The sequence below is a fragment of the Callorhinus ursinus genome, unplaced genomic scaffold (genome assembly GCF_003265705.2).
Source record: "Callorhinus ursinus isolate GAN/ISIS: 27379988/994484 unplaced genomic scaffold, GSC_fseal_2.0 scaffold3, whole genome shotgun sequence".
NCBI classification, from domain to species: Eukaryota; Metazoa; Chordata; class Mammalia; order Carnivora; family Otariidae; genus Callorhinus; species Callorhinus ursinus.
In genome coordinates, this window is record NW_027397065.1 from 53,195,370 (window position 1) to 53,211,620 (window position 16,251).

General features: G+C 41.4%; 1 protein-coding gene across 5 annotated transcripts in view; it reads left to right on the forward strand.

Moving 5' to 3' along the window:
- The window catches only part of LOC112820409 (chondroitin sulfate proteoglycan 4-like), a 75,516-nt gene that overhangs the window by 17,224 nt on the left and 42,041 nt on the right, over window positions 1-16,251 (forward strand). For all 5 annotated transcript variants that reach the window (XR_012377582.1, XR_012377584.1, XR_012377583.1 and 2 more), the window contains exons 4-6: window positions 549-1,019; window positions 5,577-5,753; window positions 13,504-13,702. Coding sequence is in view for 1 of the 5 variants with exons in the window: in XM_073890912.1 (XP_073747013.1) it covers window positions 549-1,019; window positions 5,577-5,753; window positions 13,504-13,702 (847 nt within the window). In the remaining 4 variants the exon portion in view is untranslated. The remainder of the gene's footprint in view (window positions 1-548; window positions 1,020-5,576; window positions 5,754-13,503; window positions 13,703-16,251) is intronic.

Consider the following 16,251-nt stretch of genomic DNA (forward strand, 5'->3'; position numbering starts at 1 on the left):
TTTAGGATCTTGGAGAGTTTATGTTTCACCACAAGGGGGCATGTGTAGTTCAGTGACTATAAATCAGTTAAAATGACAGTTTTGAGATGGATTTTGCTGAATCAGTAAATTAAATATACATTGAAAATGCTGAGCTAGTTAAAAGGGGAGAGGAAAAACTTTCCTCTAAAGTCTTGCAATTTAAGTGATTCAACTTCTGCTTCTTCGACCATCTTTCATTCCTTCTTCTTATACAGTTTTCTTTCTTTCACCTCAACTTGCTGAGTCCTGGGTGTCTTGCTGCTGTGAATAATGCCTTGTTAAAGCATTAGGAAGCTATTCAGGTCTTGTTGACTGTTACTTTTCTTTGCAACTATTTGCATTAAATGCAAATGTTGACATGGTCACCAGAACAGACCCAGGCTTAAACGCTGTATCGACCCTGATAGTAACTTAAGCCATTTGTAGACTTTAATAGAGAACAATTTGGTTCATCAAGGGTCTTGACTCTTATTGAGTATTGATGTGATTTTCTTTTTGTGTTTGTGTGTTGTATATACAAACTCCAGGCTGTCCACGAAGATAATATTCCTTCAGAGGCAGTGTTCACTGTCAGAATTCCACCAATGCATGGATACCTCAGGAAATCTTTACCAGAAGAAGGCAGCTTGAGTGCAAATGCAAAGTCCCCTCTGATTTTTACACAACAAGATATTGATGATGGGGATATTCTTTATGTGCAGACAGCTCCTGACCAACAACAGGACCATTTTTTACTGGAAGTGGTGAATGGTTTCCAAGCTGTGAATGGAATTGAAATCTTAGTGGATATCGTCCCTAAGCGGATTCCTCTCGAGGTACAAAATTTCACAATCCGAGAAGGTGGTTCCAAAGCACTTCTGGAAGACTATCTCAAAATTCGAAACAAATATTTTGAGGGAGTTGACTGTGAATTTGTTCTACTGAAACCACCAAAACATGGTTATGTTGAACATTCTAATTTTCCAAGAGTAAAGCTAATGAAGTTTACCAGGAAACAGGTAATAATTCTCAGTTAATACATTTGGGTACATGGGATAAGAGAAAAAGAATGGTATTTATTATTTAGATTAATGGACTCTCAGGAGTGGTAAGACTTGAACGAGTATCTAGTTTAACCTCCTAACAGATGCTAGAAGCCCCTTCCATGGTAACCCCATAGAAAGGTCATCTAGCCATTGATTAAATATATTCAGTGATGGAGAACTCACTACTTCATGCAACGGGCACTTCCAGTTTAAAAATACTTCAATTGTTAGAAAGTTCTTTCTGCTGACCTGAAGTCTGCTGCTTAGACACTGTCAGCTCACAGCACAAATCGTCCCTCCTTTCCTGAAAGCTCTTTAAATGTTTGAAAGAAAAAGTTACCCAGTTCCCTCGGATTTTATCTTCTTTACGTTAAACATCTCTAGGTTCTCCCACTTTGGCTCATAAGCCATGGGTTTCTCGCCTCTGGGCCGTCCTGGCTGCCCATTTCTCGAGGAACTCCTCACTGTCACTGTCCCACTCAAAGTGTTACACCTAGATAGTTAACACAGACGTGCTTTAGTCAGTAGTGGGTTTACTCATTTATTCATTCCGGTATTCAATTAACAGATGCTGAGAGAGCGCGTATCTGTGCCGTGCCCTAGGTAAGCACAGTGATAGCAATGGCTAAACGGCCCAGTCCCCACAATCCAGCAGCGGGACACCACTTCCCGTCAGTGTTCAGCATAAAATAACCACTCAGCTCAGGGCTGCCATCATGTTTCTTTGCTTTGGGCTAGGTTGGTATTATTGTGAGACCTGGCTTTCTTATCATGAATAAAATAATGATTTCCATTACTGTCTAAGTATTGAAAGTAGCTTGCCACCATTTCCTTTATAAGCTCCTGGGAATATGCACTCTTCAGGTTGGAAGCCATTAACAACCACCTGGCATCTCTGGGGATCTTTGTCCTGTTAGCTGTAAACCCATGTGGGCTGCTTTCTTTTGCTTCTAAGGATTTCATCTTATCAATGGACTTGAACTGATTTGCTAAACCCTTCTTCTGTTCAAGTTGCTGTTCAAGGTTGCCATGATAAGGAGCCACATTCCTTGCCCTCAGGAGATGCTGGGGGAGGGGGCATAGGTGCACAAGCTTGACATGAGTACATCCTTCCTATGCTTCACAAAGCATTCTCACCATGGTGCTAAGGAAGCGCAGAATTGGCACATCTGACTCTAGTTGAAGAGAATAGGGAAGACTTCACTGAGGGAGTAACGTTTAAGCAAGACTTGAGGAAAGAAAGAAAGAGCAGGGAGGTAACAGAGGAGACACAGAAAAAAAAGGAAAAAAAAGGCAACATGAGCAAAGGGAACAGCGTGGCCAAGGAGGCATTAAAGTGAATGGGTTCTGGGGGCTGGGAAATGGCCCACAAGACTTGCAGGTGGGCTCAGGAGTGGCAGAGAGAACTGAGGCCAGACTGGGGAGAGTCTTGAATTATATGTCAAGAGGGTTAGCCTGGGGAGGTCTTAGGGAGCCATGGGAAGAAGCAGAGAATCCTGAGGACTGGAAATGACCTTGGAAATCAGTGTTTCACTACTGGGGACCCAGGGAAGGTGATCCTTTAGTGACTTCCTATAGGCATCTCTTCATCATGCCTTCCTTCTCAAAGGCCGGACAAACCATCCAAGATGACCACTTGCTCTGGTGCAAGTTGAATTTAATACTGTTCACCTCAGGGATGCTAGGTGAGAGACTGAGCGCTAAGTTTTTGTCCTGTCTTGGTCAGTTCATTGATTGTGCTTTGTAAGAAGTGTGCATTTAGAATGGTTAGTTGAAATCTGTATGTCACGTATGTGTGCTCCCTCTAGGATCTGTGTTATCGTGTAGCCTTGTTCACAGTCAAGGTCATGTGTCCCTGCTCTTCCAGGTGACCCCTTTGTACTTTCTCTTGCTATATGACTCTAAGGTCTCCAGGTTTTGAGATACCATTATTTTCATGTAATGCGGCACTAACCCCTAACAACTGGGGGCTATAACGTTGAGTGGCTTGGAGGAGCCCGTGGCTATGTTTGCCCTTCATTCATTCAGCGAATCGTTTTTGAGTATCTATTATGTGTCAGGCATGCCAGTTGTAAGGAGTGGGGATACAGCAGTGAACAAACCCGGCAATAATCTGTGCCCCCGTGCACTGGAGGGGGAAGAAGGAGGCAGAGAGAGACAATAGAAAAAAGAAATAAGTGAAATAAAAGGTATGCTGAGTGAAGAATAGTGCTATGGAGAAAAATAAAGCAGGAAAGGGAGCTGGGAAGTGCCAGAGCCTTCAGTGGTGTGTGTGTGTGTGTGTGTGTGTGTGTGTGTGTGTGTGTGTGTGTGTCTATCTGTTTGGTTTCTTTCTTTTTTTTTTTTTAAAGATTTTATTTATTTATTTGACAGAGAGAGACACAGCGAGAGAGAGAACACAAGCAGGGGGAGTGGGAGAGGGAGAAGCAGGCTTTCCACGGAGCAGGGAGCCCGACGCGGGGCTCGATCCCAGGACCCTGGGATCATGACCTGAGCCGAAGGCAGACGCTTAACGACTGAGCCACCCAGGCGCCCCTATCTGTTTGGTTTCAAACCAAGTGGTCAGGGGAGGTCCCACTGAGAAGGCAGCATCTGAGCAGACAACTGGAGGAAGTGATGGATGGGTGAGCCAGGTAGACATGGTGGGAGAGCATTCAGGCAGAGGGAAGAGCAAGTGAATAGCTGTGTGGGGAGCAGCAAGGGCTTTAGTGGACCGCATGCCATAGGGGGAGAGCTGGAAGTGAGGTTAGGGAGGTCCAGCATGGGAGGGCCTTCCACGTCACCTTTAACCCTGAGTGAGATGGGAGCAAAGAGGGAGGGAGGAGGTGAGCAGAGGCGTGACACCCTAGGCCCTGAACATGATTGGTGACAGGGGACCCAATACTTTTCAGTCTTCTAAGATTTTCTGCAAGTTTGTTATATCTTTTAATTTCAGGTCAGCAGATATTTTTCTAGTGTTAGAAGTCAAGAAATAGGCAAACCCCCACCCAATCTTCTCTTTGCCTTTACATTTATACATATTAAATGGCATGTAATTTGGGGGAGTGCCACTCCTTTGAAGAAATGCTATATTTCTCCAGGAAAGATACTGAGGAGGCAATTTGAATTAAATACTATGTTTCTAAAGCACTTTAGGTACAAATTCTCTCACATTCTGATCAATGCCATCTTCTGTGTTTAGTTTCAAGTAGCTTAAAACAGCATGTTTCAGAACTTGTGGTCAAGCCTATGGTCTGGAACTCCTCTGCCCACAGAACTCCAAAGAAATTCTCATAGCACCTGTGTACAAATGGCCACAACTTTCCCTTGAGACTCTTCCTGAACTTTTCAACTCTTGTCAGAAACACCTCTGAGAGATCAAAAGTATTTGCTCAAAGGAAGTGCACCATAGGAACGGGCAAAGTTGAACTGTTAAAATTTTTGGCAGTATTTTATCAAAACAAACACAACCCCAGAGACTTTTTCAGAAGTTCAACTACTCCTGTTGGGCTTTGGAAGTTCGCTGCCATTTTATATTTGGGTCACAGACTCACTGAAGCCAAGTTCCCTTCTAGCTTGAAAATTCTCTTGGTCTCTAATTATGATCCTGTGCTCTTCAGTATTTTCCATCAGAGCCTTAAAGACATGAAAGGCATTCTGATCAAATTTGTGGTTATTACAAATCCAAGAGGAATAATTAATTCATTTGATGACCATTTCAGAATGAAAATTAGAAAATGAAATCTAACAAGGATAAAAGTAAATGTTTGCCATTTGTGTTATTGGTGACAGGGGACCTGTAAGGGAAATCTGCCTTGATAAAATTTTGATTTTGATATATTTTGTTATATTCTGTCCACAGGAGATGTTTGGTAGCTAGTTATGGGTAGCATCAGCTAAGAGATGCACCAAAAAACGATTGTGTTCTGAAGGAGGAACAGGATTAGGAGGGAGCATGTATAGTCTCCCGTACAAAGAACAGTTAAAGGAATAATGCATGCTTAGTTCAGAAAAGAGAAGTCTGGGGAAACTTAATAGTTGCCCTGGTCCAGATGTCTCCAAACAACAAAAATCCAACAAGTGGGTAGAAGGGTAGAAGCTTCAGAGCCTCAACCTAACATTCTGAATTCTCTAACAAAGTAATCCACAACTTCAAAAATTAGTCACTGTAAGTAAACAAGTAGAGTCCAAATTTCAGTGGGTGTTGTTCCACTGAAAGAACAGCTGGATTGTATCACTTACCTATTGCACATTTCAGTGTTAGAACTAGCCTTTGACTTAGGTCTCCTGATTACCAGTCCAGTGTTCTCTTTCACACTATGTGCTGCGTCGCTCCATTCCTCCTTAAACTTACTCCTGGGATGTGGCATCACTTCATGAAAACTATCCTGTCCGTCATAATTTCCACTCTGAGTGTCAGAATCAAACCTCATAGGACGAACACATGCTTCTGTGTTTTAGAGAGACATAAAAATTAGGATTATAGCAATTTGTTCATGTTTTTAAATCACATTTCAATAAGTTGGTGATTTTTGTTGGTGGTGGTTGTAGGTGGAAAATGAACTGATTTACTACGTGCATGATGATAGCGAGGAGCTTCTTGACAATTTCACCATCTTTGCAAGTAGCTCAGAGCTTGGAAAACAGAGTCTGCCCCAAACTCTTTTTGTAACTGTGGAATCCGTAAATGATGAGGCTCCAGTAATAACAGCCAACAAAATCCTTCAGGTAAGTGCTCCATGTCTTTTGATTTATCATAATAACATTAGGGCTACCAATTTGATTTTCTTTTATATTATTTCTGATGTTAAATAAGAAGACATAGGACTATGTATGTACGGTTAACATATTCCTACTGGTTTTAAATAAATGTTAGTTGTGACTGGGACATTCTGTTGGGTTAACTGTTGGAAGATGATGAATCCCAATGAGTTACTGTCTTGTTGTATTTCTTGAGTGGGTGTCCTTCACACTATATTCCCCAAGGCATGGCCTTTTCTAGTTAGGGTGGGAAGGTGAGAATCAGCTCCCTGGTATTGAATGTGTGACCTTAGGCAAATTATTTACTCCCTCAGTGTGCTCTCATCGAGGTGGTAGGAAATGGAGGCAGAGTTGTGAGGAATAAAAGAGAAAATGTTGTAAAACTCTCCCACAGTTCCTGACATGTGGTGTGGTTGGGACTCAATAAATGGTAACATTATTACTGAAAAACTCCAAGGCTAAACCAGTTTTAGAATAAAACAAAAACCACTGTACAATCATGTGATGGTATTATGCTCTTTCTGGGAACTTCCGTCAGCCTTCACTCTTTCTGAGAATCCCCTGGGGGTGCTTCTTAGGCACTCACAGATAAACATGTTTTGGCAACCACATGGTGTCCACCATTTGGCTCCTGTCCTGATGTGGGAACCTGAAACAATGTCATGGCTTCTATTGGCCACACAAAGGGCTTGATGCGCAGGAGTCCCTCTGCCTCTTATGGTACCATTTCCTCCCACACCAGCACTACCTATGTCAATGCTGGTGAACCCATTTGTGCCAGTTTACACTCAAGGATCCCAAAGCTTTCATTCAGTAGATTTTTTTGGTCTTACATCACTCCTTCATACTGTCCCTTCTTCTAAGGACTTGGGCATAAATTTGCTATTCTGGCTTGGAGAAGAGTTATAGGCATTACAATAGTAAGTGCTCAAAAAATAATTGTTAGCCATTATTATGTGCCAGGTATCACTCTAAGGGCTTTTAGCTCCCTGAGAGTTGTACTACCGTTTCCCTCATTGGACAGAGGAGGAAATCACATGACAGTTAAATGACAGGCTGAGGACAGAGTGACAGCACAGGAGCCTGATGACTTGTTCATGCCTCTTTTCAGGCTCTCCAGCAATGACTGACACATAACAAACAAGAAGTATTTGTTGAAGGGATGACTAAATGAAAATATAAACTGTCAGTTTCCCCCCAACATTGGCCCATGTTTCAGAGACCAGGCTTTTGCCTTGGCTCTTTCTTCCTTTAGTACAGCTGCATTTCTGGAAGAATCCAGAAATGGCCCCTTGCACATTTCAGCCTCTAGGGGACACATTCATCAGGTATGCCCAGACGTGGGAATCTGAAGGTGTTCACTTCGAAATTTGGCAGAGACAAATCATCCCACATACGTTTTGGACAACTTCAGCCTTGTTTACACATTCATGAGAGTAAATAGTTAATAATAGATTCTTTAGAAGTCCAGAGGAAATTGGGTAGTCAGAAGAGATGCAGAAGAGGTGGACACAAATAGCGCTCACCGGGGGCTTATCTAACTAGAAAATTTTATATTGTTAAACATGGAAACAGGCTGGGGTTTTTAAAATCTGTTTTTATTTGCTCAAAATAATTGGATTTAGGAATAAGCTTTTTAAGGCTTTTAGGTATTTTACGGCTTGGCTCATTATTCAGCCTCTGTATTTTAAGTGAAAAACTAGTGGTGTTTACACCTTTGGAACGTGTCGCTTTATCTTTAGTTTACTCCAGTCATTGTCTAGACAGCCTGGGAATGGGACGTTCTAGCTGGTCACATTTGTAGGCCTACCTCTGTTTTCACAGATTCTTGTGGTGTTACTGTCTACTGAACTCATTCTCAGCAAAGCAATCTAAGACTAGGTTGTTGGCTCGTAGGCGTCAATGATTATTAAGCACAGTTATAAAAGTTTACATTTATTACGTGCTTACGGAGTACAGTACTGAACATCTTCCAGAAGTGGTGTCATTTTCACAACGCTCAAAGCAACTGCTGTTCCTCCTCATCATAATAGGAGCAGGGAGGCCCAGAATCACCAAGGGAAGGTGTGAAAAGTCTGACTGTCTCACCACCATTCTCTGCCACTTGGCCCACTACTCATGACTGCCTCATGCTCTCTCAGTGCATCCACATGATCAAGGGCTGTCTTTATTACAAAGAAAAAAGCCCCAAAGCTGTGGTGCTTCTTGCTCCCCCTCACGTAGACTTCAGGGAATAGGTCCACAGCAATTGTATTGAACACACATGTGTTCGCCCAGGAACCTCAGCAGAGGAGTTCGGCATTTTGCTGTGTGGTGCGAAACTGCAGGATGAGAAAGATCCATGGGAGGGACCTAAAATCTAGACAGATACGGGAGAAGAGCTGGAGCTGGCTGAAGGAGAGGAAGACCAAGGAATAATGCAGTGAACTCTTGGGCTTCCTCCTGAAAAGGAATTGAAGCCTTGTTGTGGGTTTGGCTTTCAGTTCTGAGGTGCCATTAGTTATAAGAGGCGCCCTCAACTTAATAATAGGTTTATTATATTGAAATATTCCTGTCAATTTAAGATCTTCAGAACATTAGATTGTGAGAGGAAAAAATGTGTATGCTGGCCTTTGTCTCTGTCTTCCCTTTAAATTAGGGAAATACGGTCACTGCCGAGAACCTTGAGCTTGCTCAGGCAGTTTGCCCACACCCCCTCCCCCATCCTTGATTCCAGAGTGTTTTTCTCAAGAAAAAAGGAAGAGTCGCTGGGGGCAAGGGCCATTTCCTTTATTCTTACCTTCTTCCCAGGAGAGCCTGGATCTAGGCCAGGAAGGGTGCAACTTCCCAGTTTCAATGGATGTGGTCATTTGACTCTGGCTCTTTCTGAGTTTATTCACTTATTTATCTGGTAAGAATCGCATTCCCTGTCTTTAAAATTCTGGATTGAAGTTAGAAGACCGGAGTTCAAGGTTTATAAGTTGCCCAACTTAAGCAAAATTTCTCTGAGCCTCATCTTCCTTGACAACAAAACCATGACTGAGTTGTGGGTTGGTGTGTGTGTGTGTAAAAGATATATATATCTGGATTTATTATAAGGAATTGGCTTATGTGATTATGGAGGTGGGCAAGTTCCAAGATCTGTAGGGTTAGTCAGCAGGCAAGAGACGCAGGAGAACCAATGGTTTAGTTCCCATATGAAGGCCAACAAGAAGAGCTGATGTCCCAGTTCAAAGGCAGTCAGACAGAAAAGAATTCTCTTTACTCACAGGAGGATCAGTTGGTTTTGTTGTTGTTGTTGTTGTTGTTGTTGTTGTTTCTACTTAGGCCTTCAACTGGTTGTATGAGCCTCACCCACTTAAGGGAGAATAATTCTGCTTTACTCAGTCAACTGATTTAAGTGTTAATCTCATCCAAAATGTTAATCTCATCCATTCTCATAGAAACACCCAGAATAATGTTTAACCAAATATCTGGGTACCCCGTGGCCTAGTCAACTTGACACATAAAATTAACCATCATAGTCTTGAGATTCTATGCTGTCTTTGACTTTTCAAACAGAACTTTCTCAAGACCTTCAGATTATCCCATATGACTACCCAGACTCCTTGTCATCAGAGCTTGGAGCAAGTGGCAAGAAGGGTTATCTGTAGTCTACTTGGGAAAAGGAAGTGGGAGCCTAGGGGGTAGACCCGCTGATAGCATCTCAGACTCTGGATAGGAGTTCAAAGGCAGAAATCTGAATGTTAACCGCTCTATCCTAGCATAGGATACACTCCTTTCTCCTAAAGTACTTTAAACAACATTTCATTTAGCCACAGAACTTGTGGCTGGCTGGTCTCCAAAGTCGTTCAGTGGTGCAGGGAATCATTTCCGATGTGACAGACTGGTGTTAGGAATTGGGGTTAGACCAAGTCCTGAAATGAATCCTTTGCATTTTACTCTGAAATATAGTCTACTGAGTACTTTTGTCTTCAAGCATCACCAGAAATTTTGGTGCATACCTGATCAAATGTATTTGTGTCCACAAGGGGGCTTCACTTTCCTGTTTTTCAACTTTGGCTTTCAATACTGTACATTTTGTTTTGTTGTTGTCTTTTACGCCAAAAATAGAATCATTTGTTTGTTTCTGATAAGCATTTGTCATCACTAAAAAGAGCGTTGAGAGCCAGGGACAGTGAAAGAATTAAGGCAGCAAAGCCTGAGATTTTGACAGAAGGCTTAGAAGGGTCAGACGGTGGGATAGTAACTTTATAAACATTTCACATCCCTCATCTGAAACTCAAAACAAAGGTCTGGGTTTTTAAACATTAGAGTCATAATTAGGATTATATTGGATTATAATTAGGTTTCTAAATCCCATTGACCTTCGGTTTAAGTTAAAGGTGAATTTTTAAAAATGTGTTCCAATTAATGTGCTAATTACTTTTTCAAATATGAATTCCTTAAACCATTATTTCTTGGGCTTTGGATCACTTTTAATTCTGCATTCAGGTCTGCAACCTTTGTTTTTCTTCGCCCCATCTACCTGAAGTTGCTATGACCAATGACTTGGCACTAAATCAAGCCTCACCCAAAGCAGTGGGGCTGTTAATTGAACTAAATTTGATTTGAGTGGAAATAAAGACCTAAAGTTACCAGCTCTTGTTTTGAGTGGCAGGTTTTCCACTTGTTTTGAAAGATGGTATATTCCAGAGGCAAGAGGGGGCAAAAGCAGAGTTGCACGGAAGAGTAGCTGCAGTGGAAAACGTGCTTCATCCAGCTTTTGTGTGCATGGTGCTGGAAAAAATGAGTATCTACGAGTCACGAGAAGAGAAAGGCCGTACATTTCCAAATCAGCTTGAGTTCTTAAAGGAAAATAAGATACATGGATGGATTTTAAAATGTAAAAAGTGAAAAAGTAGAATCAGTGGCTTTGGAATTTTGTTAAGTAGTCCAATTGTATATTTTATAAACACTGTAGCCTTTCCATGGATTAACTGAAGACCAAAACCTTATAATTTGAACATTAGGTTGATGAGCATTTCTGGTAGCTGTTAAAAAACTGACGTCCTTAGAGTTTAGGGCTAAAAAATCCTCAGTGGCCATATTCCAAAAGCCAAGACATAGGAGCATCCATCGACAACACAGTCATGAAACAGATGAACTATCTCACCCCAAATTATGGAGAGATGCTGTGGGATTAAACAAAATCCACAGTACATGTTATACAATGGCTCCAATAATCATAATCAGGACACTCCAAATGACTTTTGAGTAATGTCTTAAAAAATCATATTTATCTTCAGAACTGAATCTGATGAAGAAGATGGGTGACATAGAGCTAATATTTATTGAACTCTTACTATCTGCCAGGTGAAGCTTGTTCTAACTACTTTACATATTTTAAATCACTCATTACACATAATAATTCTATCATTCCTAGTTTACTAATGAGGAAATTAAGGCATAGGTAAATTGAGAAATGTGCCCAAGGTTACATAGCTAAGGCATATCATGCCTCATATGAAAATGTAGGATCCTATCTTATATATTTTCTGATATTCCTTTCTCAGATTCTGTTTAAATAGTTATTAGATAATGAGTGAGCATGAATTAAGATATTTCATTAACTCCTTGTGCTACTAAGGAAAACAGCCTCTTAGACCAGAAAGATATCTATTAAATCACTTAGGATTGAATTTTTAAACAAGTTGGTAACAAGCATAGAAGATGATAAGGTTCTAGTCAGAGAGCAAAGAATGACATAAGCTTGAAAATATGCATGGTGTTTCTATAGGGAAGACATTTATAAATACAGATAGAAATGTGAAAATTTAGTTAGTGATAATGCCACCCATTTTTAGTGCTCGTCAAATACCATGTGACTGCATGATTATAGAAACTCAAAACAGCCTCCTTCCTTCAAATGGGATTCAATGTCTAAATATGCGTTTTTCAGCTCAACAAGTTCACAACTGAGCTCCTGATCTTACTTCCCGAATCCACTCCCTCTGCCGCTCTCCTCATTTCAGTTGATGATAACTCCGTCCTTCTAGGTGTTGAGGTCCCAACCATGGAGTCATTCCTCCACCTTTCCTTCTTCCACACCTCACCATGTCTGATTCGCCAGACAGCCTGTTGGCTTTCCCTTCAAAACACACCCAGAATTTGACCCCTTCTTACCACCTCAACAACTTCCGGCCACTCTCTTCTCTCATCTCTCTCCAGGATTATGGCAGTCATTTCCTAACGGGTCTCCCTGCTTCTACCGCTGCCTTCCCATGGTCTGTTCTTGACACAGAAGCCACAGGGTTCTGTTAAGACCAAGTTACTCCTCACCTAAAGCCCTATGATTCTTCCCCATTGCACTCAAGTAAAAGCCCAAGTTCTTACAAATACAATGGCTGTCAAGACCCTGCAGGATTGGGCCTTCCATTACATTTTTGACTCATCTTCTTGCCTTCCTCATCTCACTGCTCCCGCCATACTGACCTCCCTGCTGCTCCTCAAACGGATGACGCTTGCTCCCACCTTAGGGCTGTTCCCTCTGCCTGCATGTTCTTTCCCTAGATAGCCATGTGGCTCCTCCTTCACCTCCTTCCAGTTTTTCTCAAATGAGCCTCTGATTTAACATTCTCCCACCCCCTGAGCCCCTTATTTAGCTTTATTTTACATTTTTTTCATAGTGCCCGTGAACTTCTAACAGACTGTATAGTTCATTTCTTTACTATGCCTGTTGTTTGTTCCCTGTACTCCTTCATCCCCTCCTGCCCGAAGGTAGGCTCCATGAGGACAGGACTCTGTTTTGTTCACTGATGGATTGCAGGCACCCAGAACGTTGCCTGGAACATAGTAGATGCTCAATAAATGATGAATTGTGGAACTAGGATATTTAAGCAAGGTAAATAGATTTTAAATGTAATTGCAAAATAGAGACTATTACTCAGAAATAATTGTAGATGAGCTATCAGCACAGCAGACATTGCAAGGACATAGGCACCAGATATGTGTTTTCCTGCAAGACAGGTAAAATAAAGGAAAATTCTTAAAATACACAACATGTGTTTTCCCTCAAATATTTAAGAGCTGATGAAATCATTCACTTCTTAAAATGATGACTAGAAATCCTTAAATCAGCCCTGTGAGTAGGTTCTATGATGATCTGAGATTCCATGTAGAATCTTAGCCTATGCTTCCATATTTAGCACATGCCAGGCATACAGAAGGTGCTTAGTTACCATCAGCTTTTATTGTTATTATACTTTATATAAGTATTCACTTTAAATAATTAATTTTGAATAAATAATTATGAATACTATTTTGGGGGGGACCTTATAAACCTCACAAATTAAACAAACACTATAGCATGCCCTGAATTTCATCTGGTATTTAATTATATGTCTGTTTTGAATTAAGAATCTTCATGCTTTAGGGATGCCTGGGTGGCTCAGTCAGTTGAGCATCTGCCTTCGGCTCAGGTCATGATCCCAGGGTCCTGGGATCAAGCCCCACGTCAAGCTCCCTGCTCAGCGGGGTGTCTGCTTCTCCCTGTGCTCATGCTCTCTCTCTCTCTCTTAAATAAATAAATAAAATCTTAAAAAAAAAAAAAAGAATCTTCATGCTTTAAAAGCTCTAGTGAATTGCTTTAGTTTCTAAATCTTTGTGCAAGAGGCCAGAGTAGCATAGCTCTCCAGTTTACTTATGTGTCATGATTGGAATTGGTCTTTGCAAGATCTGTGCTTCTCTTGTTTTTAAGGTGTGGGCAAATTCTGTCACTGAGATTACCAGGGGTGACCTCTGTGCGGAAGATGAGGACTCCTCCCCGCAGGACCTCACCTACTGGGTCACTCCACCCAGCAACGGGCATTTGGCTCTCCAGTCCTTTCCTGGCCGAAGCATCCAGAACTTCACCCAGGCTCAAATCAACAAGGGCCAGCTAGTGTTTGTACACACTGGTATGTCATAAAGAAAAGTAATGCGAAACTAAAATGTGTTTGAATCAGAGGTTAACATGATGGTCAAACCTAGTAGTTGCTGCCTGAAAACCACAAGCCATCTAAAAACTTTCTGGGGTCTGTAATTTTTTTTAAGTGGCACGTTGTCGTAAGGCTAATGATAGCAAACACCAGAGAGCACCTATAACTCACACATGGCTTACTCACATGGTCATGTAAGGTCTATGCTCAAATATAACGTTCCCAGAGAGTCTTTCCCGGACCACCCATTAAAATAGCATCTCTACTTGGTCCCTCTCCATCCCTTACTGACTTCCTGCCATTGTAGCATAGATTGCTTTGTTTGTTTGTTGTCTGTCTTCCGCGCTAGAGGGTAGAAGAGCAGGATCTTTGTTTTGTTTGCTCTGAGATCCTCAGCACCTCAAAGAGTGATGAGAACAAGTAGGTGCTTAATAAAAATGTGTTGAAAGAATGAAATAATATTGAATACCTTTTATGTTCCAGGTCATGTTCCAGATGCTAGGGATACTTTAGTGAACAAAACAAACATATTTGTAAAATAAATGAACACATGGATAAACTAATGAATGAATATAGCTGTAATTCCAAGAGCCTCGGACATTAAAAGGCTTGTTTTCTTCCTTCTGTTAATCAGTAAGCCAAATAGCTCCTATAAATCTGAGGAAGGGGTGATCCAGTCTGGCTTTGTTTCCAGGTTGCCCCTGTCACTGGACGGAGAGGGGAAGGAGCCCACTCCCATGCTGCTGAGTGAATGGGGGTTGGGCGTGCATGAGCCAGGGGGCATGATGGGAAAGCTACCAGTCATAGCTGGTCAGCCATTTTTATTAACTTCTTTGAAAATATAGTCAAGAAAATAAAGATAAAAAAATCTTCTAAATTCAAATGTAGTATTTTCCTGATTATCTCTGCAGTTAATACAAAGAATCCCCAAATAATCTGAAAATAATTTACTATGTGAATGCTCTCCACTAGTAGTTCCAAACCCGTAACCTGGGGACCTAGGGGGTTAATTTTATTGCAACAAGATACTAAATCTACTCACATATGTACCAAAGCCTTGATTCTAGACCGGATGATCTTTTCCACGTATGGATGTTCTCATTTTTAAAATGTGTACAGATGTGCCGATTAATAAAATATGATTCATTTAAAGAGGTACTGAAGTAATAGGAAATTTCCTCCAAATTTTGTGAGGTTTTGATTATTAGATACCAACAATCCAAGTATTATTAGATGAAGGCCTAGAAAGGTTATTTTTTTGAAAGGATTATATTTTCAAAATGGAGAGAACCACTCTGGTCACTCCCCCAAGGGAAGTTTCGGATTTCTACAACGATGCAGTTGGCCAGGAAAAGGAATCCTTGAGTCTCTGGCCCACACTGACATCACAGGAGGTGCGGTCACATGACCCATTTCATTTACTCTGCACAAGTCCTCTGAGCCATGTGGAGTATTGACCCCATTTTAGAGATGAAGAAACTGAGGCTCAGAACGATGTAAGCTAAGCTGACCTTGAAGCTGGGCTTTCTCCGCTGGCTGCCACCCACTGAAGGACAGAGCAGGTTAAAGAATTGCACTTACTATTTGCAGGACTAAAATGATAATTGGCTCTCTGGATTTATTTATTTGTCAACAACCAGATCCATGTTCACTTTTGGCTGGTAGAGGAAATAATTTCTCCTAAAAAAAAAAAAAAAAAAAAAAAGCAGGAAGGAGAGTTAGAGGCAAGCTCTTTGAGAATCAATCCATTACATTCTCTAAATGGCTGCGGAGGCAGTAATGGCCCGCAAAGGGACTGGAGCCCTGCGCAGACGAGGCTGTTGCTGAGACCAGCTGGTTCTCCTGCTACATCTGTCCATTATCAGCCCCAAACAAAGGCTTAGGTTTAATTAGTCTCTCTTAGCATTTATATTTGCAAAGTGCTCTACCACTAATCTAATTCATTTTTCACATGACAACCTAAGTAGGTTGATAAAGCCAAGATGGGGGAGGCTGTGTGATTTAAGGCCGCCCTTTGCAAAGTACTGTCGGAAAGATCTGAGGTTGTGCAACAGAAAATCTACAGGTCGCCCCTCCTTTCATGTTTCCCTGCTTTCCGCTCTTTGGTCATAGTGTTATAAGTTAGGGTATTCCCAGGACACTATTCTAGTATGTATTTTGATAGGATTCCTTTTGATTCCGTTTCCACGTTGTTTCTGGATTCATGAAATGTGGAAAGTGCCTGGTGGCAGAAAGTATTCTCTTCCTCATTTCATGTTTCATTAAATGCAACTTCAGAGTGCTATTTCTAGTAAAAACAAGCAAACAAGCAAGCAAACAAAATTTGATTGTGGGCCCCTGTTCGAAATTAAGCAGACTCAGAATTTTCTCTCTCTCTTTTTAAAAACGATGACTCTTGAGTGTATTGGGAAATTTTTAAAAGTCTGTAACCCTTTTTCGTGAGGACTCGGGGAACTCTGGGTGTGCATAGATAACAGAATCTCAAGAGGCTGTCAAGCCGTCAGCCAGCCGTTTATTAAATTGTGTTA